General features: G+C 35.0%; 1 protein-coding gene across 2 annotated transcripts; it reads right to left on the bottom strand.

Moving 5' to 3' along the window:
• Window positions 1–12,109: 12,109 nt before the first annotated feature.
• LOC123321629 lies at window positions 12,110–21,517 on the bottom strand. 2 transcript variants are annotated; one of them, XM_044909342.1, is made up of 4 exons: window positions 21,414–21,517; window positions 21,027–21,058; window positions 16,886–16,954; window positions 12,110–12,412 (listed from the first exon to the last, which is right to left on the bottom strand). In XM_044909342.1, the coding sequence occupies exons 2-4, from the start codon at window positions 21,033–21,035 to the stop codon at window positions 12,128–12,130; spliced, it is 363 nt and encodes a 120-aa protein (XP_044765277.1). In that variant the 5' UTR covers window positions 21,036–21,058; window positions 21,414–21,517; the 3' UTR covers window positions 12,110–12,127. The 2 variants fall into 2 exon arrangements, with proteins under 2 accessions (XP_044765277.1, XP_044765278.1); XM_044909343.1 differs by lacking the exon at window positions 21,414–21,517 and adding an exon at window positions 21,162–21,362.
• Between the last annotated feature and the right edge of the window lie 1,673 nt (window positions 21,518–23,190).

The raw sequence follows: 23,190 nt of genomic DNA, 5'->3' as shown, positions 1-23,190 counted from the left end.
AAACGAAGTCTCTCTTGGTGATTAGACCCGGGAGGCATCGGATTTACCACAGTCATGTGTGAAATTTAAAAAAAAAAAAAAAAAAAAATAAAAAAAAAAAAATAAAAAAAAAAAATAAAAAAAAAAATATATATATATATATATATATATATATATATATATATATATATATATATAATTCAATAGGGTTCAGTTCACAGTGGTAGGGCGGTAATCTAAGTACAGTAATATTTTGGGCCTTTGCGGTTTCATCCACGATGTATTTTTCTTTGTTCTGCCTGACTATCTTCAACAATTGCGCTTTTATGAGGTCAGGGGTGAAATCAATATTTTTCTCCCTCAACCATTGTTGGATATCACTCTTTCGGAATTGTGAATTAGGAATTTTCCTTGAATGGTAAGGAGCATTATCTAAAACTACTATAGAATTTTTCTCCAATTTAGGAAGTATACCCTCGAACCACTTTTCGAAGGACTGACCATCCATTTCTTCATGGTAGTCACCAGTTTTTTTGGATTGGAAAGTCCAGAATCCTCCAGTTAAAAAACCAGTGTCACTGCCAATATGACACACTATAATTCTTTGCCCTTTGCCTGGAAAAATATATTCACTTCATTTGAAAAAGAATATTGAAATTGTTTTCCACCAAAAAGGTACTTACATCAAGTTTCACAGAACTTTGATTGCTCGATCAACGATTTGGCATTCGATTTCCCGAAGGAAATCATTGAAACTTTCATATTTCCGAATATATTGGAGGAGTAGCAGTTGAGAATCATTAAATGGGCGTGTATAGATAAATTTATTTGGTGCAAGAATGATATTCAGAATGCTTATGATCAACTTATCGACTGAAAACTAATTGACGTTCATCCGTTAATCGATCGTTGATTCTCTGATCAAGCTTTATGAAACCGAGGGTTAAACGAGGGTTAAACTCAAAATTCAAGACCTCACCAGACGGATTTTTCAATCCAGTAGATAGTCTAGCAAGTAACGCTTGCCGAGAAGATGTAACTGTTTCATCGGTCCACACTTTGGATTTAGTATGACCGGCATTTACCCAAGTTTCATCCAAGTAGTAAATCTTCCTGTTTTCATCACGGAAGGCCCTAATTTTCGTGAGATTGTTTCTTCTCCAACATTTAATGTCGTCACGGTCCATTAAAAAACTGTTGCGTTGGCGACGTCTATATTTGAAATTAAGTTTCTTCAATATAATAGAGAAGGTACTCTTCTTAAAATTTTGCAAGTTCGAGTCTTCATTAACTATTTTTAATACTTTCTCTATAGTCGGGTGTTCGTATATAGAAAAACTCGTGAACTTTTCGCCGTATTACATTTTTATCGAAATCTGATAAGGACTCCCATTTGGTGGTCCGATTCACAGAACACACCCATCTTGACTTACTTTATGGTCCGATTTTGATTTGTTGCCGGCTGTGATAGAACACCGGATTTTATGTATTCGGAAATAATTCTCCTAACACTTCGAGATCCAATGCCAAGTCTCTCAGCAACTCGGAGTTCTACGTCCTTTAAACACATTCCTGCATTTTGAATAATCTCAATTTTATAAGTATTCAAAATCATTTCTTTTATCTCGGCACTGAAGTGTCGTTTCAGACATCTCTTTTTTGGAGGACTTAAGTCAACACGCGATTCCTCAGCAGTATCAGTACTTGACATTATCTTAAATGCTTGTAACTTGAATAACTTGCTACAACTATAAACCAATTTACGAAAGAAAAAGCAATGAATGACCTCTGTAGTTCTGCACAACAATACGCATACAATCAATGAATCAAACGTAATGCGGTTCTGCGGAGGGCTTCTTACTCCCGCCTGCAAACATATGGCGTTCCTGAAGCTTTGACCAATGAGAGGAGTACCTCAAATAAGATCAAGCGTTAGTCAGTTTGTTTACGCTGGCCTCGCGGATTTGGATAGACTATAGCTTTAAATTTCCGTATCTTTGTTTTATGTTTTGTCTAATCTAATCTTTGTCTAAGGTATGGAGAGTAGAGAGAAGGAGAACGATCGCCGTACTAAAAATGTGTCTCCAAAAACGGGGAAAATAGGTGTCGCTGCGATTACAGCGGGTATCGATAAGGAGTGGGGATTCAAGCGTCAATTTGAAATGAACAGCCTTCATTTTATTTAAGGTTATGTGTCATCGTGGTTTTTCTGATGATTTTTCAAATACCTTTCTTCAAATCTATATTGAATATGAGTTCTCTGAATTATATGCAATAAAATGCAAGTCGAAATCAATGAAATTCAAAAGAAATCACTGATCAAAAAAATTGTACCTACTTTTGTTTATCATTGTTTATTGAAAGCAGCTATGTTAGTTGGTTTACTAATCTTCAAAATTATATAAATCCGTAGTGAGGAGCAGTACACATCAAGACAACAAAAGGTAGCAGTCTCAGATTTATCACTTAGGTATTAGAGTAGATTCTTTTGCCAATACTCAGCTGAGAACCGATATAAACCATATATTATGTTATGCCAACAAAATTCTTCAAGAATATTTACTTCTGAACCATGTAGTTTTATTGGTTAAATATTCTTATTCAGAAGAGTCAACTTCTCACGAGGGATGACAATTTCGATTTCGTTTATAATGAATCCATCATCTTTTTGATATCTTCATCGCAAAAGTGCTCTTGACACACAAATTGATTGGGAGTTGATTCTTGAGATAAGGTTTTTTCCAATTTTCTCTCAAAAATGCTCTCGGAAATTTTATCTCTTCTCCTTTTCTTTCCGATGCCAAAACACTCTTATACTAGCGCACGCTTCAACATTTTACCATGGTCATATGTTGTTCTCTTATCAAAAATCGACAATAATAATATTCCTATCATCTGTCACCAGGGAAACAGTTCACTCAGCCAACGAGCCAACTACAATTGGATTTGTGTAAACAAAATTTCGCACTCTCGTGATGGCCAGCGCGACTGTTGGCAAAAACATGAACTACTACTATTGGTACATATTTTAGGGGACAAAAAATCTGTGGTCTCAAAGCAGCGATCGTTCTCCTTCTCTCTACTCTCCATAGTCTAAGGCCCGGTACTTTCACCTTCGAATAAATTTTATTCAACGAATAATGACGTACCGACATTCGATCTATGACAAATAAACTCTTCTAATTAAGTTTCAATGACAGATTTATTCGATGAATAACACTATCTGAAAGTGAAAAGACTGCATTTTTACTAATCTTACGAATAAGACTTAATAAATGCGAATAAATTTATTTATTCGCACGTGAAAGTACCGGGCCTAAGTGTAGAAAACTCTAAAGGCGGCTACAGACGGTATGGCATGCCTTGGCCTTGTTTGTGGAAACGTTGGTGTATTTTCGATATTCGTCGACCGCATGTTAATTTATCAAGTCTTGTCGAGGCAAGTAAGAAGGCGAAGGTTGAACAAGCGTGCGTTGTAATGGATTTTTATGATTGACGTTTTGTGGATCCCAAAGAATGGGGTACTTTTTATACAAATTGAGGAACTCTATAAAGGTGTCATTGCTCCAATTTTCAGTTATTTTAGCTTAAAAAAAAACCAAAAAAATTCACAACAAGAGACATTATTAAATCCACTGCATTCTTAACCATGTAAGAGGACACGAGGTACTTCACAAAACATAAAAAATTACGAACTTCCTTAATAAGAGATACCTACAACAAACCATACAAGACAGATAAACATTGTTAAAACACCTTATAATTTGAAATATGACTCGCGTGTCGTGTGTACGGTGATCAAGTCCACTGGCGTGTATCGACAAGTCTCTTTGATGTGTGTTTAAAATACCGCCTTCTAGGCGAACCCTAGCCAGCGCCAGCGTTGGCTTTGCCATCATTCAGTCATTGCTGTATCCCGTTACCGAGAATAAACCTACAAAAAGATTGAAAAAAAAATCGGTGCTATCAATCCCTAATTTCCTAGGGCTACTTGCGACTGTGTGTCATCCTGTGACTGAAGAGACCCAGCCGCGATATACAGATCCTTCCACACTCCGGGCATGGATAGTCACCAACCAGATCTGCAGTGGTACCACGATCGATCGACAACTTATCGATGAGGCGTTGTCGGCAATCTAATTACACCCGACAGTTTTCGTGTTAACAAGATGTTCATACAGAGAATACTGATCATCTTTGGTACAAATTTTCAACTTTTCGACTTAAAAATAAAGCAGGAAAAAAGTGAAAAAACGGGATTATGGTCGAGTCGTGCGCTTGTCGTGAGCTTGTGGTACGTGGGCTGGTCGCCGCTGTATTCTTCTCGAGTCTCCATTATAACTGGTGGACCAAAGACCTCCACTTTGATCTATCTAACGCTAGTTGTTCCCAGTGATCATTGGCATCAACTGATTTTAGGGATTGATGCAGTATATCCTAAAACCGCTTATATTGGTCTTCTGGTTTCCGAGCTCCCTCTGTGAATTCGCCATACAGAGCTATTTTGGGAAGTCTTTTGTCTTGCATCCTCACAATGTGGCCGCTCCATCTAAGTCGGACTCTCGTTACTTGAGTATAAATTGTTGTGCAACTCGCGCGCTGCAAGACTTCTGCATTTGAAACTTTGTGAAACCAGCTGATGTGCATTTTTTGTCTTAGATGACGTTGTTGCGTTTGTTCAAGCTGTTTAATATGTCTCCTGTAGGTTGTCTATCTTTCGCTCCCGTAAAGAAGCGTTGTGAGGACCACTGCTTTGTAAACAGCTGTCTTGGTCTTCAGATTGAGGTCGTGTTTTTGCAATACTCTGTCCTTTAGCTTCCACAATGCCCGTGATGCCGAATTGATATTGTTGTGAAGTCAGCCGATCGGCGGAGGTTGGAAAATACGTCAGTCGACCGCGTAAACTCGGAAAAAAAATCTGAAAATCAAGTGATTTCATCGCCTATGAAAACATCTCCATATGATTTCTTACATATATGGAAATATAAAAATGACCGTCAGCTGCGTGTCTAGCGGGGGAAAGACCGTCAGTCAGAGCAAAAATGTCTGAGCGCGCTCATGCATTTATACGGCGCGCGGAATTTGCAAAATTTCAAGTGATTTTATCCCGAATGAAAACATCTCCATATGATTTCTTCTCCTCCTCAGTCCTCTCTCCTACGCGAGGAGACGGTGACGTCATGACGTTTGTTCGACTGTGATCGGCCACTCGTCTCTATTCTGAGCCCTGTGAGAAGCCTCCGGAAGGGAAAGTCCTGTGAAAGTTTTTATCTGATCAGACCACCGTAAAGGAGATCTGCCCCTTGATCGTCGACCCTCGACTTTTTCTTCAATAATCAGTCTCTCCATTCCTTCTTTCTTCCTAGTGATGTGACCAAAGTACCTCAGAATATTTCTGTTAATTTTCGTGACGAGTCTTGAATTAATCTTTAATTCTTGAAGAACAGACTCATTTGTGCGTCGTGCTGTCCACAGGATTCGCAATATCCTCCTGTAGACCCACATTTCGAAGGCGTTAATCCTCTTTGCATCCGCTTTCTTGATGGTCCATGTTTCACAGGCGTATGTTGCAACGGGAAAGATTAATGCACCTGCCAGACGAAGTTTTGTGTTTTTAGTTATGTCGGTGTCCTTCCAAATTTTCACCAGTTTGACTTTTGCCGTCCTAGCCATCGCAATCCGCCGTTTAATCTCTTCTTCACATCCACCTTTATTCGATATTATTGATCCTAGTTATTTAAAAGTATTCACCACCTCGTATCCCGCTATGCTTGCGACCTCCGGTTGATTGCCTTCAGCTCGGTCGATTATCATGACTTTTGTTTTCTTAGTATTGATTTTCAATCCGTATTGTTTACTTATGGTGTCAAGTTTTCGCTTTATCTGTTCAAGTTCTTCATCAGATGCAGCTAATATCAGGGTGTCGTCTGCGTACCTTAGGTTGTTGATTCTGCGTCCTCCCACTGTTATTCCCCCACTCCAGTCTTCTAAAACCGTCCGCATAATGTATTCACTGTATATATTGAACAGCAGTGGTGACACAATACATCCTTGGCTCCTTGGCTAACTCCAGCCCCCAGCCTGAACTGACTCGAGTATGCATTACTTATTCGTACCTTGGTCATGTTGTTTCCATACAAGGCTTTGACAAGCCAGATAAGATGATGTGGAACACCCATTTCTTTCATTATTCCCCACATTCTACGCCAATTTACGCAGTCAAACGCTTTGGTATAATATACGAAGCATGGGTAAACTTTCACGTTGTATTCACGCGATTTCTCGATAATTTGGCGGATATTCAAGATCTGCTCACGGGTGCCCTTTCCAGGGACGAATCCAGTCTGCTCTTCTGAGATCTGTGGTAATAGAAACACTTTCAGCCTCTCATTGATGATATTGAGGAGAGTAAATATACTCAGCATTGAAGAGTACTTTACTTGCATGCGATACGAGAGCTATTGTTCTGTAATTATTGCAGTCTGTTGGGCTGCCTTTTTTGTAGATTGGAACAAACAACAAACACAAATCTACACCAGTCCGTCGGCCAAACTCCCGTGTTCCATATTTTTTGGCAGATTGTGTGAATAATGTCAATGCCGTCTTCTCCCATGCCCTTTATTGTTTCAGCCGTTATTCGGTCTTCTCCCATAGCTTCACCAACTTTCAGCTTTCTAACCGCATCAACCACTTCGCTTCTAAGGATATTCGGTTCTTTTTCCCAAGCTGTGATTTTATCAACCGCATCAATTCTGTCATCAGGTTTGGTATTTGAGTATAGATATAGATGCTCACAGTGTCTCTTTCATGTTTCTGCTATTCCTTCCAGATTGATTATGATATTTCCTTTTTCATCATTAATGATTTGAGTTTGTGGTTTGAATTCTCTGGCTAGATATTTTACCTTGCGAAATAGTTCCCTAGGTTTTTGATGATCAGAGTGCTCTTGTACCTCACAGCATATAGCACTGATGTGTTTATTTTTATCTCTGCGGCTTAGATTTTTTATTTGTTTATTCAAATCTGCAATTCGTTGGTTTTTCTCTGCGGCGTTCATGACGCATTTTTTTAGGGCTCTCCGCTTTTCTACAAGTTCCATTGTTTCATCTGACATCCAGTGTTTCCGCCTCTGCAATTTTTCTTTGGAATTTGTTGAGTCGATAGCATTGAGAATCCACTGTTTTGCGTCAATATAAGTTTTTGCGGGGTTTCCCGTAGCTTTCGGTTTTATGCTATTCTTCAAGGCCGATTGGAACTTGGCTAGGTCTTCTGGTACAACTCTGGTTGTGCTCATTGGTTTCGTTATTCCGTGGAACTTTATTTTGAATTCAGCTCTCAGTAGTTTGTGGTCAGAACCACCTTCAGCACTTGGTCTGGTTTTGACATCTTTAACTGAAGTTTTCCATCTCTTCCTTACTAGGATGTAGTCAATTTGATTTTTATATTTTGCGCCCGGCAATGTCCATGTTGAAAGTCTACTGATACTGAGCTACTTCGTCTAGCAGAAAATCTAACCAAATTTTATTCTTCGGACCTTTCCGACTCTCTTCACCAAGAAATAGTTTCATTTAGGCACAGATTCAGAGATAGAATTGATGCAGACGTTTGCGCGTATGACTTGGCTAAACTGTAATTTTTTTCATATTTATTGGGAAAACAACCGGTTTGGGTACTCGGCAATTATTGTTTGGACAATTATCAACAATCAGGAATCGTAACACCTATATTTCGAACCTCTTGTGGTCATATAGTAAAAAAATAATAGGTAGATTGTATGCAGTAGATAGACGACTACTGATTAGAGGAGTTTTCAACTTCAACTAAAGACAGAATTCATAAAAATCTCTCCCTGTATTCTATACAGGGCGAGTCTTCGACTAATATAGAAATTGTAACGGAACATTCCTGTGGACGAAAAAATCACTATTTCTCATTTGATAATAAGAAAAGAACTGTTGAAAATCCCTAAATAATGTCATTTTAAGTAGGTAATATCTTCACTAACGATATTATCGAATGGAATGAATATTTGACCATTTTGGAAAAAACAGTATTATACATAAATTTCGAGTAATTTGATATCCAAAAATGAATATACCTATGAAATTCTAAAAATTGGGTACTTTGGCTGAATGCAACTCTGCTAAAAAAATACACAGATGTACAGTGTATATAAGTGTTCTGTTGTGTAGATATTTAGCTCGAAGGGAATTTAGTTTTTTCAGGTTTGACATAGCTCATTATGAAAACTTAAAAGGACTAATATCTTTTTATCTAGGCCGAATCGGAAGAAATGGCAAAGAAAGTAGTGTTTCTTTTAACATCAAGAATCTGCTGTTAAAATGTATTAGTCAAAGAATCGCTATGTACATAGTATAGACCCCAAAGAGCAAAATTTCAAGTTTTATATTCTATCAATTCTGCATCCAATTGGTAACTAAGAGAGGTGGGTTGTATTTTTTTACAATTAAAATATCATCATGCAATCATTTTATTCACAGGGAAATTTACCAGATAATTTCAAATTTTTATTTCAAAGAAACCATGGTAGGAGTAGAAACGTCAAGTATTCCCCTGAGATAAGAAAATTCGCGGTAACGTTGCAGTTCTATTCCACTAGAGCCTATTAATACGTCAGAAAGACTTTCGGAAATGTACACACGAACACATCGTACAGTGTGGTTGATAAAAAACCAGGGTATTGTTTAATCAACGGTTTGGATGCTCCGGATAGAGCTAACATAATAAAAAAGTTATTTGAAGTTTTAAAAGAAACAGGATGTATAGTTACATCATTGACATTTGATGGGACTTTGGTAAATTCGAAAATGGCAGAACAATAAGGGGCAAATTTCGATTATGGCACGGAAAGATACAAACCATATTTCACAAATCCGATTACACAAGAAAAAATAATTATATTTTAGGACCCATGCCATATGTTGAAATTAGTGAGAAATACGATTGGCGACAAAAGAGTGTTACTCGATAATGAGTGCCAATAAAATAACGAAAAAGCTTATCTTCTACGAAAATAGGTAATAGAATGAATGTTCGCCTTGCTGCACAGACTCTCAGGGAAAATGTTTGCAACATCTTCAAATACTGCCAAAACATCAACATTGAAAACGAGGATGCAATAGCGGACGTCTGTTTGGAATTCAATCACCTCTTCGATTTATTGAACTGCAGAAATTTATTCTCGAAAAAAAATAAATTCAACATCCCTTCAAGCAGAGAATCTATAAGATTCTTGCAACACAACGCTTCGAATTTCGAAGAATGTATAAAAAATTTGATAGACAAATCAGGAACTGCAATCATAAAATCCAAAAGGTTCACAAGGTTTTTAGGATTTATAATATGCTTGAATAACATTTTTGATTTATACAATACTTATGAGGAGAGAGGTTCGAAATATTTATCAACCTTCAAATTAACACAAGACCCAATTGAAATGTTTTTTAGTGCAATTGGAAGTTTCAATATCAACCCTAATGCTTTACCTACAATTCAAAAGTGCTTTCAAAAGACTTTTGATAAAAAATGAAATAAAATTTTTCTCTGCCAACAATAATAACTGTATCAGTGATTACTTAGATATATTGAGTGTTTCTTCAAGGAAACTCTATACCAGTGACCCATATGTGCTGACACGATAATTGAAATTCCTGAAAGTGATCTCGACTATATCCGGTAAGATATGGTCACTGAATATTTTCACTGATTCATAAAATATTGAAAAAAGGATTGTGTGTAATATATGAAAAACATTTAACAGGTACTTCCGTTCCAAAGTTGTGCCAAATAAAAGATAGAGGAAATAAATTTCTCACACCTTCAGATGATGTCCAAAAATTATGTTTAATCACTGAGAAAAAAATCAGGCAAAACAGTAATTTGATTTTTGAAAGAAAAAATGTGAAGTTTTCCATAATAACAGCAGTGTTAAAGAACGCAAATAAAATATTCGATACAGCTGAAATGAGGAACCAATTCCATCCAATCTCAGGAAATTTTGAACAATCATTGTACTCGATTAATAATATTGGTAAATGAATATTTTATAGAGATCAGGTTTCACTATGAAGCAAAATTGAAAAATATGGAAAAGAAAGAATTTATTAGACAAAAGTTCACTAAACTTGTCCATTTCAGGAATCAATAATGGAAAAAAACTCACATTTCTGTAAGGTAAATTCATTATTTTATTTGACAGTTAGATCGTTTCCATCCGAAGATTTAGTGTGAAAAACTCTTTCCTGGGGGTGGGAAAAAAATAAAAAACCTTAATTATTGTTATATATATATATATATTATATTATTGTTATTTTTATTTATGAAATTGAAAAATCATATAGATACACACTCAAATATTTGTCTAAAAAAATTTCACTCTTCTCGCTTTTATATTCGCGAAATCTTCTATAATCTTAGTCATATCCAATCTATCCAAAATTTGGTGTTCAATTGAAATTATAGCTAAATTACTTAATCTGTGTTGGAGCATAGTGGATCTTAAATAATTTTTGATAATTTTAATTTTGAAAAAGATCTTTCTCCAGATGCAACTGAAACCGGCAATGTTAGTAGTATTCTTAGTGCTATTGTTATATTCGGAAATGTAGAAATTAAGTCATTGCCAAAAATATATTGTAACAGTGATTGTGGATCCTTCGATTGGTGTTCTGCAAAATGCGATTTTAGTGCAATAATTTCATTAAACAAATCAATACCGTCAATGTCTGATTCATTAGTAGCATCATCTTTAAGCTTCAGATTCAAGTCTTGACAAAACTTCATCAAATCAACATTGGAATAGTCGAAACACGTCGCAAAATGTTGTCCACTGTTCGAATCTATTTTTCAAGGAATTGATTTTTTGATCTAGTATCCTAAAATAAAACTCTACTCGGTATTTGGTTTTTGGGTCGGATAAAACTTCATCACTGTGAGCACTTTGTATGTCCCCTCCAAAAAAAATTTCAATTTCACTGGATTTGCCGCCCCCCTGAACGTGCCGCCCTTGTGCCGGGCACGCCTTGCACACCCGCATACGGCGGGCCTGAGGAATACGGATTGTACAGGGTTGGCAAAATTGGTGATACCTGAACTACAACTTTTTTAATCCAACAAGATAGAGGAAAATGCATGGCACATTACGGTAGTCTTTTTTAGTTTTTTCGAGAAACTAATAATACCATCACATGCATTCCTCTATCTTCTTTTGTTTTCGAGTTATAGGTCAAAATTAAAATTTCAACTTTGGTCATTATCTCCGTTTCTGTTTAATAATAATAATAATAATAATTTTCTTTATTTGCCCAACAGGAATATCCCAATTACAGGGTAAAGAAATAAAAATTTGTACATTACAACGTGTTACAGCATTTATGAAATAATATAATCCAAAAAGAAACCAAAACAATGAGGAAAACACTCAAACTTTGAACACCACACAATTCAAGTCCCGAAGTTAACCAAACACATCCATCCCCAATCTGTCAACACTCCGACATATACTAAGCTACGATGTTGAAATGAAAACATTATATAGAGACACTTTTTTCATAGCAATCAAGTGGCGTACTATGATTTTTCCAACAGGTATATTTGCTGAGCTGAAACATAAAGATGTGTTTTTTCTCATGAAAACAGTAGTTTAAAAGGACTTAGAAGGCGATGTATGATATATTTCTCAAACGGTAAAAAATAGCGATTGCTTCTAAGTCATTTTGAACTATTGTTTTCATAAGAAAAAACACAACTTTATGTTATAGCTCAGTAAATGAACTTGTAGGAAAAAATAGTACGCTTCTGGGTTGCTATCAAAAAAGTGTCTCCATAATATTTTCATTTGAACATCCTAGCACAAACAGAAACGGAGATAATGACCAAAGTTGAAATCGCCAAAATTTAAATTTTGGTCTATAACTCAAAAACAAAAGAAGATAGAGGAATGCAGTTGATGGCATTATTAGTTTCTCGAAAAAATACGACATATATGGCATATTCATTTTCCTCTATCTCGTTGGGATAAAAAGTTGTAGTTCAGGTATCAAAAATTTTGCTCAACCTTTTCAGTTGACCGTTTTCTCTTGTACAACGATACCATTAACAAAAAACAATATCGTTTCAATCCCTTTATTCAATTTTTTTTTTCAGAGGTGGAGAGGGTGCTGGGGCCCGCCACGTCCATCCTTGTTTCCTCCTCAACCACCACCTCGTTTGGCCGGACGGCCTCTGCTGGAGGCGCCTCCGGTACCCCTTGCGTAGACGCCCCCGCCTCCTGCACCACCGGCGCCCTCACCGCCGCCCTCCTTCCCCGCCACCATTTGTACCTCCTGTAGGTGCCGCGGCCTCTCCCTCCATCCGTACTGCGACCCCTACTGCCTCTACCTCTTCTACCACCGCCTCCTCTTCCTCTCTGGTGCTATAAGATGAATGATGATAAATAACACACGTAAGAATAGTGCAACGTATATTTGCTACAGAAACTGTTTTTCTTTATTTTCTGAAACTTTTTAGGGTTTTCACTCTCAATCTCTGAAACAAAGTCAATGAAAAAATTGAAATAAAAACGATTTGCTCCTGCGTAAATTCTTGCACTAATTATCAGGATCGAATCAAATAGAAAATTGTTGCCTGAAAATGAACGGAAAAAGGGAACTTTGGAATTATAATTATATATAGTAACACGGGGTATTCTTTGTGGGAATAAGGACAAATACTTTAGAACTTTTAAAATATATTTGTCGACGTTTCGCAGATTTTCATCTGCTTCATCAGGCCTCTATAAACTAAAGCTCTATTGGAACACTCTCCAGAGATATAGACTCCAGTCTTTATCAGACTCCTTCATCAGGCGAAAATCAATTTTCGAAAATCTTCTGAATTGTAGCTTTTATTCGACATTAATTATATAAATAAATACATAGAAACAGAGACGTTGATTCATTTAATTTTGAAATTACCGGATGACAGACGGCAGTTCCCTCTTCAGTAAATTATTCCAAATAAGATCTATTCCTACCGAACAATTGGCAAGAATTTACGCAGGAGTAAATCGTTGATTTCAAATTTTTAATTGTATTTGTTCCAGAGATTGGTAGTGAAAACCCAAAACCCTAAAAAGTTTAAGAAAATGCAGAATCTTCCCAGATTGAATTTGAATCGATATCTGTTGTTCTTTAATTCGGATTTCATTATACTAGATTAGAAATGTAGGCTAGGCTAACAACATAACAACAAGTGCTAAATAATAGATTTTACGTTTAAAAAATAGTATTTGAAAAACTACTAAGGTAATTGCATCTAATAAGGGCCGGGTTTTTGGAAATCCTTATAAATCAATTTTGGGACAAGTGTCAACTTGTAAGACATCTGGATCAAATGAACTGTTTATATTCAAATAGAAAATAGTATAAAAAAACAAGGCACCGATGGCCAGGTACTCATAAAAAAAGTTTTTTGAAATTCCTTCTTTGGTCCCTATTGGGAACTATGGCTCTGAATAAGGTCCATAATTGGAGTGCGAGATTTGGGACGTTTCATACTAGAAAAATCGTATTCTTAGGAAGCAATGACTTTAAACTACTCTTAAGTTCGTGGTTTTCGAATAATGAAACGGAAATTCATATAAATCAGTATCGTGGCCCTTATAAAGTCTCAGGAAATGTAAATAGGATATAATTATATCCTAACAAATTTCTGGTTATCAATTTTACTAAAATTATATTGTTTGATACTAGGCAAAACGATGTTTTTTTGTCTATATTGCAAAGACAATCTCACGGTAATACATGTTACCAAAAAATCTAGAAAATAGATAAGTTAACTTATCTATTTTCTAGACATAATTGAAACGAATTGTAGTTTTATGATGATATTCATCAATTCAAATAAGGAAAAATCGCAAATGTTTCAAATTAGTCATTTTTTCAGTCTTGGTCCTTGGACCTTATTAGGTATAGCACTGTTCGAATCATAGTCTGGACCTTATTAAGTGTTTGAAAATAACAATTTGGAGACGACAAAGTGGACCTTGTTCGGTACTTCGGTATGTCCTGGGCAAATCAAATAAAATCGAAATAAAGAATCAATAATTTTGGTAACATGTATTACCGTGAGATTGTCTTTGCAATATAGACAAAAAAACATCGTTTTGCCTAGTATCAAACAATATAATTTTAGTAAAATTGATAACCAGAAATTTCTTTCACTTATGAATGGCACTGATTGGAATTTTTTGAAGAGTCTTTCAGATTCTGATGATGTATGCGAGAGATTCAATGATAGAGTTCAGTATATACTTTCTCAATGTTGTCCCCTGTTCAATAGCAACACCCATAAGTACCCCAGTTGGTATACAAGAGATCTCATAAAGAGTATAAAGCTAAAAAATCACTACCATAGAATGTATAAGAGACATAAATGTCATTTTTATTATGAACGTTTCAGCAATATGAGACGAGTTGTAAAAAAGGAATGGAAACTTCATACTCCGAGTTCATTAAAAAATCCGAAGACAACTTAATAAAGAATCCTCGTGAATTTTGGTCTTTTTTGAATTCCAAGCGAAATAAAACTCGTATTCCCGGTGAAATGTATGATGATAGCAAAAAATTTTCATCTCCAAAGTCCATTGTTGACGCTTTCGCAGATCAATTCAAGAGTGTTTATAATAATTCAGAATATAATATGGAATCCTTTGATGCTTTGGATGACTCGTTCAGCTTTACTGAATCTTCTCAGATCAATAAAATTTCAGAAGACCAAATATTGAAAGCAGCAATGTCGTTAAAAAGTAAAATGAGCTGTGGTCCAGACAATATTCCAACTAAGCTAGTAAAGAATCAAATAAGTGTACTCATCGAACCTTTATTGTATGTTGTATATCTATAATTTAATTTTGAAGACTAACAAATTTCCTAAAATGTGGAAAGTGTCACGTATTTGTCCGGTTTTCAAGTAAGGAAAACCTGCTGATATAAGAAATTACAGACCTGTTGCCCTTATCTCTGCTTTCTCTAAGTTATGAGATTTTGCTTTTTGACATGATTTATTCTCATGTATCAGGTAAATTGTCTGTCACAATTCTTTGTACACAGTATGTGTCAGATTGTTTGGATGGTCGGAAACAAATCGATGTAATCTATACGGATTTTAGTAGAGCTTTCGACAGGGTATCACATAGATTGCTTTCAAAGAAGTTGAGTCGCTTTGGTATTTCACCGAATATTGTAATGTTGATAAAATCATTTCTCGATAATAGGAAATTATATGTTGAATTAAAAGGAGTAAAGTCATTTTATTTTATTGCACGGTCAGGGGCCCCTCTTATTTCTTATATTTATAGACGATGTTTGCACTGCGATTAACTCGAGGAAGCTTTTGTTTGCGGATGATCCCAAGATTTTCAGAGTGATTCATGATATACAAGACTTTTATATGTTGCAGGAAGATATTAGACATTTATATGAATGGTGTACTGAGAACGACTTGCCTCTAAATATCAGTAAATGTAAAGTTATGAGTTATTCAAGAAAGCTAACCACCGAAGAATTCACTTATAATATTGGCAACCATATTTTGAAAAGGGTAAACGAGTGTAAGGATTTAGGTGTTTTATTCGACATCAAGCTTACATTCGACCTCCTCATAGGTGGGATTATCTGTGAAGCTAATAGATCTTTTGTTTCGTTTTACGCAATTGCAAAGAATTTTCGAATTTGTTGGCTGTTCAGTCGGTGTATTTCAGTTTGATACGTACAAAACTTGAGTACTGTGCGTTGGTGTGGAATCCCAATCACGAAAAATAAATTGTAGCGCTGGAATCCGTCCAAAAAAAATTTTTGAAATTTTTATATTTCAAAAAGCATAGCGTTTACCCTATTCGTCATTACGATTATAACTCTCTTCTGGTTGAATTTGACTTCACAAGTTTGAGAAAGAGGAGAGAAATTTCAGGTGCAATCTTTGCTTTCAAATTAGTTAATGGTCAAGTCGATTCGAGGTATCTGCTATCTCTGTTGAATTTTAATACGCCTCGCTTTTCATCCGCTTTTCATCCAGAACGAATTTATTATTATTATTAATAACTTTCAGGATTACTGTCTGTAATACTCAACACCATTTTCATAGTCCGGAAGCATCTATCTGCAGAAGCTTGAATAGTTTACCCTCAATTGATATGTTTTTTCTTAGTTTAGGTAGGTTTAAGAGACAATTATATATGTTAATTAGAAACTAATCTTTTGTTTGTTTGTTTTTTTTTTGTGATTTTTGGCTCATAGTCCATAGCCTCGACTGGCGACGGCTTGAGGCATTATTATACATATATGTAGGTATACCTGTATGTATTGGTTTATTGTATACACCTGTAATTGGGCATTTGCCTGTTGGATGTAGAAAGTTAAATAAATAAATAAATAAACTTAATCCGTCAATCCACGCTTCAACAGTGTTTTAACACTGTTACTGCAGAATGACTGCATAATAACTGGGTTTTATTACTAAAACCACGCAAAACAGAATGAATATATTTTAAAAATTGGGTCACGTCGAGTGACTCAAAAAATGATCAGCGCGAAAGCAATGAATGTCGATGCACTTTTGTGATTGGTAACTGGGAAAGGTCCAGGCAGCATCAGTTTCATTTCAAGTATTAAGTCCGGGAAGTTCGAAAAGATGGACCTTATTTGGAACCGGCCCTTTTTAGCCGTAACCACCTTAATCGATTGTATAGAATATAGATTTGTATAATAGACTGCAAATGTCGATTCTTTATTCGTAGATGAGCAACACTTTAAAATTTATTATATTATATTATAGTATTATATTATTACAATTTCTCACGAAAGAATAATAACTGACGAAACAACCAAATAATTGATCCCATACTTACGTAGTTTGGTTTGTTGGCGACCAACACCTCTATCATACGCAGGATTCGTTTGCAGTGCGCCAATTGTCTCTGTAAAAGATAAACGAACACTATAATTTGTGTATCGCATTACATATACGATGACAATGATCGATCATGTATCGAACAATAATACCTAAAAATCGAAAACGTTACAGGATGCACCGGATAAGGGGGGAAAATTTTTGATGAGAGATAAATAGATAGATAAATAGGTAGATAAATAGGTAGAGAACACCCGCCAGACATAAAGAAACCCCTCATAATTAGTATTTTTTCCAATTTAAACGGAAATTAAAACCAGTCTATCTCCTGAACGAAATCATCGAAGTTTGGCCGAAATTTGAAAGAAATAATCGTATTTCTTTCAAATATTCCTATATCTATCGGGGTTTAGCTTCCGTAGGGCTTCGGAAAAATTGCAATGAAATATCATCTAATTTACAAGACTGTATCGTACGAAGGCGTAGAAGGGCCACATAATATTTTAAAAATATTTTTCCTTAAATTCCGACTTTGAAGTCGGAATTTAGTTAAATTCCGAGTTCAAAGTCGGAATTTAACAAAATTCCGAGTTCAAAGTCGGAATTTACTAAATTCCGACTTCAAACTCGGAATTTTATTCAGTTCCGAACTTCTACAGGGTGTTCTACGTAGATTTGTTCCTGTATTACAGTTTGCTTTTTTAAAAATATTCAAATTCATATATTACAAGGTGTTCCCACATTTATGATGAATGAATAATTATATGCACAGGGTGTACATTATTATTTGAGTTTTCTTCTATGAGAGGTCATAACAATGATATGACAACCTTTTACAGACATGACATGAATATTTTTTTAGACATAACTGTTTTTTAGGTATATTCCGGATATTTTATGAAAAAATTTCCTTCTGATATGTACTCGTGAGGCTATCGCAATGGACAAGAAATCAGTACACTCCGCGAGGTATACCCGGTATGCTTTGATGTTTCTTACATGAAGAGGTCATTACAACGGTGAGAAAACCTCATATAGGCAGCTCTATGACGAATTGGTTCATTTCCAAATATGCTGAGATATTCATGAGAGGATTCAGATTTCACAAAATAAACACGTTTTTCTTTAATGAATATTAAACTTGATGTATTTTATTGGAGATAATTGTCATTAGGATTAGGTCCATGTTTTTGAATAATTATGAAATTATGGTCGTAGACAGGTAGAGGTAAGGTTGGGCACAACCTCCCCCAACCCCAGTACTGAAATAGTAACCATAAAATAACATTGAGCTCCCAGCCCCCCTCCTCTCTGTATATATGGAGAAATAATCTATGTCGTCGTAGAACAACACTCTGTGCATCTAGCCTGTATCGGTTTAGAAGCAAATAAAACTTTGAAGTTTCCGACTTTGAACTCGGAATTTAACTAAATTCCGACTTCAAAGTCGGAATTTAAGGAAAAATATTTTTAAAATATTATGTGGCCCTTCTACGCCTTCGTAGTATCGCATAAATTTGTTCTATTTTATTTCGTGTCGCTAATTCGTCTCATACTTTTACTTAGTAGGTAGTAGATATATAGAAGCGGATAGCTTAAACGAATCCCCAATAAATAGAACAAATTATAAATATCAATGAATTTTATCGATTACATCACTTCGTGAAACGTCGATAGCACACAGATATTTTTGTATTACATGTTATTTCTTATAATAGCAGGTAATATTTTATTCGATTTATTCCCAATACTTTCAGAAGCCTCCTTATTATTATTATTATATTAGTATTACGATAAGAACTGATTGAATAGTGATGAATAATCCGAACGATAGATACAGTTTGCACATTATTCGCAACTCGAACGAACAATAAGATGAGCTGTCCTCAATCAAAATCAGAAACGATTTTCTTATGGTCAATATATCAATAAGACAAAATACTCCCCTGCTAAGACAAGAAGTCGTATCTGCAAGGAAAAAACGATTTGCAAGCTTAGATGTCGACTGGATTTTGGTATTTCAAGGCATGCTGCGATAAGTAAGCAATGTCTGAAAGTCGTAATTAGAATGATGAATTTGAAAAGAAAAAGAATAGAGAAAAAAGGCAGATGGCATATCATACCTCACAAATTACTCAAATCCTAAACTTATCTTATGCAGATACGCATTGCTGTCTTAGCAGGGCGCAGAATAAATCAAATCTTGGCCACCACCTGCTACTAATGAACGGTGACGTGGAAAATTACTCAACGAATCGTAGGTGTACATAGTACATAATAATGTATAGATGAATATTATGATATTAATTTGAAAGAGTAATCGGAGAAAATTAATAAGCCCTCCAAAGGACCCCGCACACTCACTTAGGAAAAGCGGGTCCAGTGAATTTTCCCCATTTTTATATATTATATTTATATCAACCTTAGGAACAATATATCAGATTTTTATGAAGGTCTTACATCCGGTTTGTTCTATAGGGCGTTCCAAAATTGCAGCTACGGAAAAATGAATCTTTAAATTTTGATTTTCAAAATTTCATCATGATGCCTTGGATTCTGAATAACAAGATATCACAGATATCCAAACATCGCCCGCCACGTTAAGTTTGGTTATACAGACTGTTTCATGAAGCTGTATAAGTAACTGAATGTAACTTTGTTAGTGACTTTGGGACCACCCTGAGTTTTTCAAAATATGACACCATGATGTATGTCCACCTCTGTAGGAAGTTTCATTAATGTACAAAGAACAGTTGCAAAATTATTCAGGTTTATATTCGGATTTCTTACAATTTTTCTTCAAAACTTATCTGTAGTTGAGATTGCTGTCAAGAAATATAGGTTTTCATTCATTATAATTATTATGATAGGTATTGACGGTCGGTCCAAAAGTTTTTTTATTCAGGAATGTACAGGATGGATATTATTCGGTGTCACTAATCTCCTCATTCCGCTTATTATTGGTATAAAGTTATAGAAAGTTAATATGAAAAGACAGCAATGAATGCGCGAAATAGATATGCATGTTTACTATGTGATCATAAGTTTTCATTAAATAACCTCAGACAAATTGATAAAGAAGATGATGTCGATAAAAGAAATCTGGCTGTTTTGAAGCACGAAGTATTAGAATTATATTTTTATGTAAATTGGTGATAATTATCATTTCAAGTAATGGTGTATAGTGAACTAAAACCTGAAATACTTTTAAGTATTTATACACGAATGGAATTTTTCACAAAAGTCGACATACTTTTATGGTATAATATTTAAAAAAATATGCATCCTTAGAGTTCTCAAAGATACAACAACCTGGAATGATAATACTGTTTTTCTATATAAACAGATTTTGAGATAGAGAAATGAGGAGATTAGTGACACCGAATAATGTCCATCCTGTACATTCCTGAATAAAAAAACTTTTGGACAGACCGTCAATACCTATCATAATAATTATAATGAATGAAAACCTATATTTCTTGACAGCAATCTCAACTGCAGATAAGTTTTGAAGAAAAATTGTATGAAATCCGAATATAAACCTGAATAATTTTGGAACTGTTCTTTGTACATTAATGAAACTTCCTACAGAGGTGGACATACATCATGGTGTCATATTTTGAAAAACTCAGGGTGGTCCCAAAGTCACTAACAAAGTTACATTCAGTTACTTATACAGCTTCATGAAACAGTCTGTATAACCAAACTTAACGTGGTGGGCGATGTTTGGATATCTGTGATATCTTGTTATTCAGAATCCAAGGCATCATGATGAAATTTTGAAAATTAGAAGAATTATCATCAAAATTTAAAGATTCATTTTTCCGTAGCTGCAATTTTGGAACGGCCTATAGAACAAACCGGATGTAAGACCTTTGTGAAAATCTGATAAATTGTTCTTAAGGTTGATAGAAATATAATAGGTAAAAATGGGGAAAATTCACTGGACCCGCTTTTCCTAAGTAAGTGTGCGGGGTCCTTTCTTTGACACATACCAACACACACACTAAATGAGATATTCATTTCAAATACTTATCAAAGAAATCGATTAGTCCGTCCAGAAGATAGATTGGTTATATTATTCGTACGAATTGAGAAAAACTATTACATTAATAATACGATAATCTTATACTACTCACCCTATCCATTATCGCAGAGTCTCTTGTGTTATCTGTAAAAAAACATCCCATCCGTGGGAAAATTAATAAATTTACAAAACTTAACGTTAAAATAGATTCAATTCGATTGCATTTATATATACATTTTTGATTTACCTAAGAATGAATTATTATAAATCCTCTATCGAAATTCGGTTGCCGAATATATAAACAAAAGGTTAAACATTATCTATATAATAAATAGGTATGGCTTTTTTTCAAAGTTGAAAAATTATTCAAAATGCTATAATATCAAATGCTATCGGTATCCAGTTTGTACAAATACCACGAAAATGTCGATAATAATTGATTCAAATACACATATTTATATATTATACAATAATGATTTGAGAAAATCGATGATGTTACCTTTACCAATCGCAAATATGGTTTTTAAACGACTGATAAAGAAATATCATAAGTTAAACGTTTTTTACTTCAAAAAAACCTGGCGTATGAATATTAAATCTGCCTATATTCGCGACCAATCGAATGGTCTTTATTATAGTGATAACGCAACTCGACACCTTTTAATTCGAATGCGCATAATCATTTTATATTATTTCATCATTGAAAATCATCTATATTAATATTTATCTTCACTTAAAATATCTATCGCAATCCCATAATTGTATATTTACATATAATCTGTCGTAAAATTTCTTACGAAAAAGCATTAACGTAATAGATCTACTTTTAGACAATTATACCGTGTCTGTTTTTTGACGCATGACGCATAAAATGTGATAATCTTCTTCTTTTTCTTCTTCCTTCTATAGGCAACTCAAACGTTCTAAGGTTCTAAATTAACGCAGGACATGTACAACAAACAAACAGACGCATATTCGTGGAGGAAAACTCCTAACGTGCAGAACAATTTGTTATTCCATAATACAGAGGATTATGTTATTAAAGTTCATCCTCATCCTGTGCGACCATCATTATCAAGAAGCACTGACCACAAACATTTCATTATTGCCAATCCATCCTAACGAATATACATGAAAAATACGTTCATATTAAAACAAATTTAAGTTTGCCATCTCACAGGCATATAGCACTAGTACAGTCTGAATGAAATACGTGCACTAAATTTTCTACAAAGACGTAATTAATGCTCCCTCAAATAAAGTTTCAGGTTGTGATCTTCCCATCAGAAAAATGTGGTATATCCTGATTTGTATATAAGAACAAGTCGCGGACGTTACAATTACTATACTTTCCAAGTGGAATTCAGTTGAAAACCCTATTTGTGAATGTAAGAAAACATCAGAAGAAACCGAGAATCATCTGCTTAATCATTGTCCGATTTATAAATTTTCAGACGGTTTTAGAGCAATACATGTAGTTTCCGTTTATTTTTCGACTGAGATCGTTAATTTTAGGTCAATATATGACGTATACTCAATCTAATTTTATCATTCTACCTTTTTCTTCTTTTGTTTTCTCTCTATTTCAGATAAAAGTTTCTGAATAACATGTAAATGGTGAATCGTAATGCTCTACATCAGAAAAACATATATTATATCTAATTTCTACAACCATAAATGTTTCTATTACACAACAAAAGAACACATTCAAGAACTCAACACCCAACAAATACTTTTTGAATAGGCGCATTTTCTCTAGTAGGTTATGCTACAACAACATTAAACGCCATTTGGACAAGCATTCGGAATTCGTAAAATCAATTTTAAGCCCACGTTTCGAATTCGAAAAGCTTCGGCCTAGGGCCTAGATTCTTAGTGTTCCGATCGACTCAGACTCAATATACTCTCAATTCTTACCTCAGCAAAGATCGCTACAAATTCCAAATGCATACTCTGTAATGTTTTGAAAATCCGCAATTATTTATACCATTATTCCTTAATGATAAAAACTATCGAATGATGTTGAAACACGTACCGTTTTCGCATACATTCTACGACAATGATTTGATACGTATATAGTCTTCTTCTTCTTAGGACACTACACTCCCTACGGAGGTTGGCGATCCAAATGGCTATTGCTGTACGGGAAACCGCAGCTCTGAAGATCTCTGTCGAAGTCCGTCCGAGCCATCTACGCAGATCCCTCAACCAAGAATTCTGCCTTCGACCAACAGAACGTTTATCCTCAATTTTTCCCTCGATTATGAGGCGAAGAA

This window comes from Coccinella septempunctata, chromosome X (genome assembly GCF_907165205.1).
Source record: "Coccinella septempunctata chromosome X, icCocSept1.1, whole genome shotgun sequence".
NCBI lineage: Eukaryota > Metazoa > Arthropoda > Insecta > Coleoptera > Coccinellidae > Coccinella > Coccinella septempunctata.
Note: the sequence above shows the minus strand (reverse complement) of the source record. Positions and strands in the feature narration are given on the sequence as shown.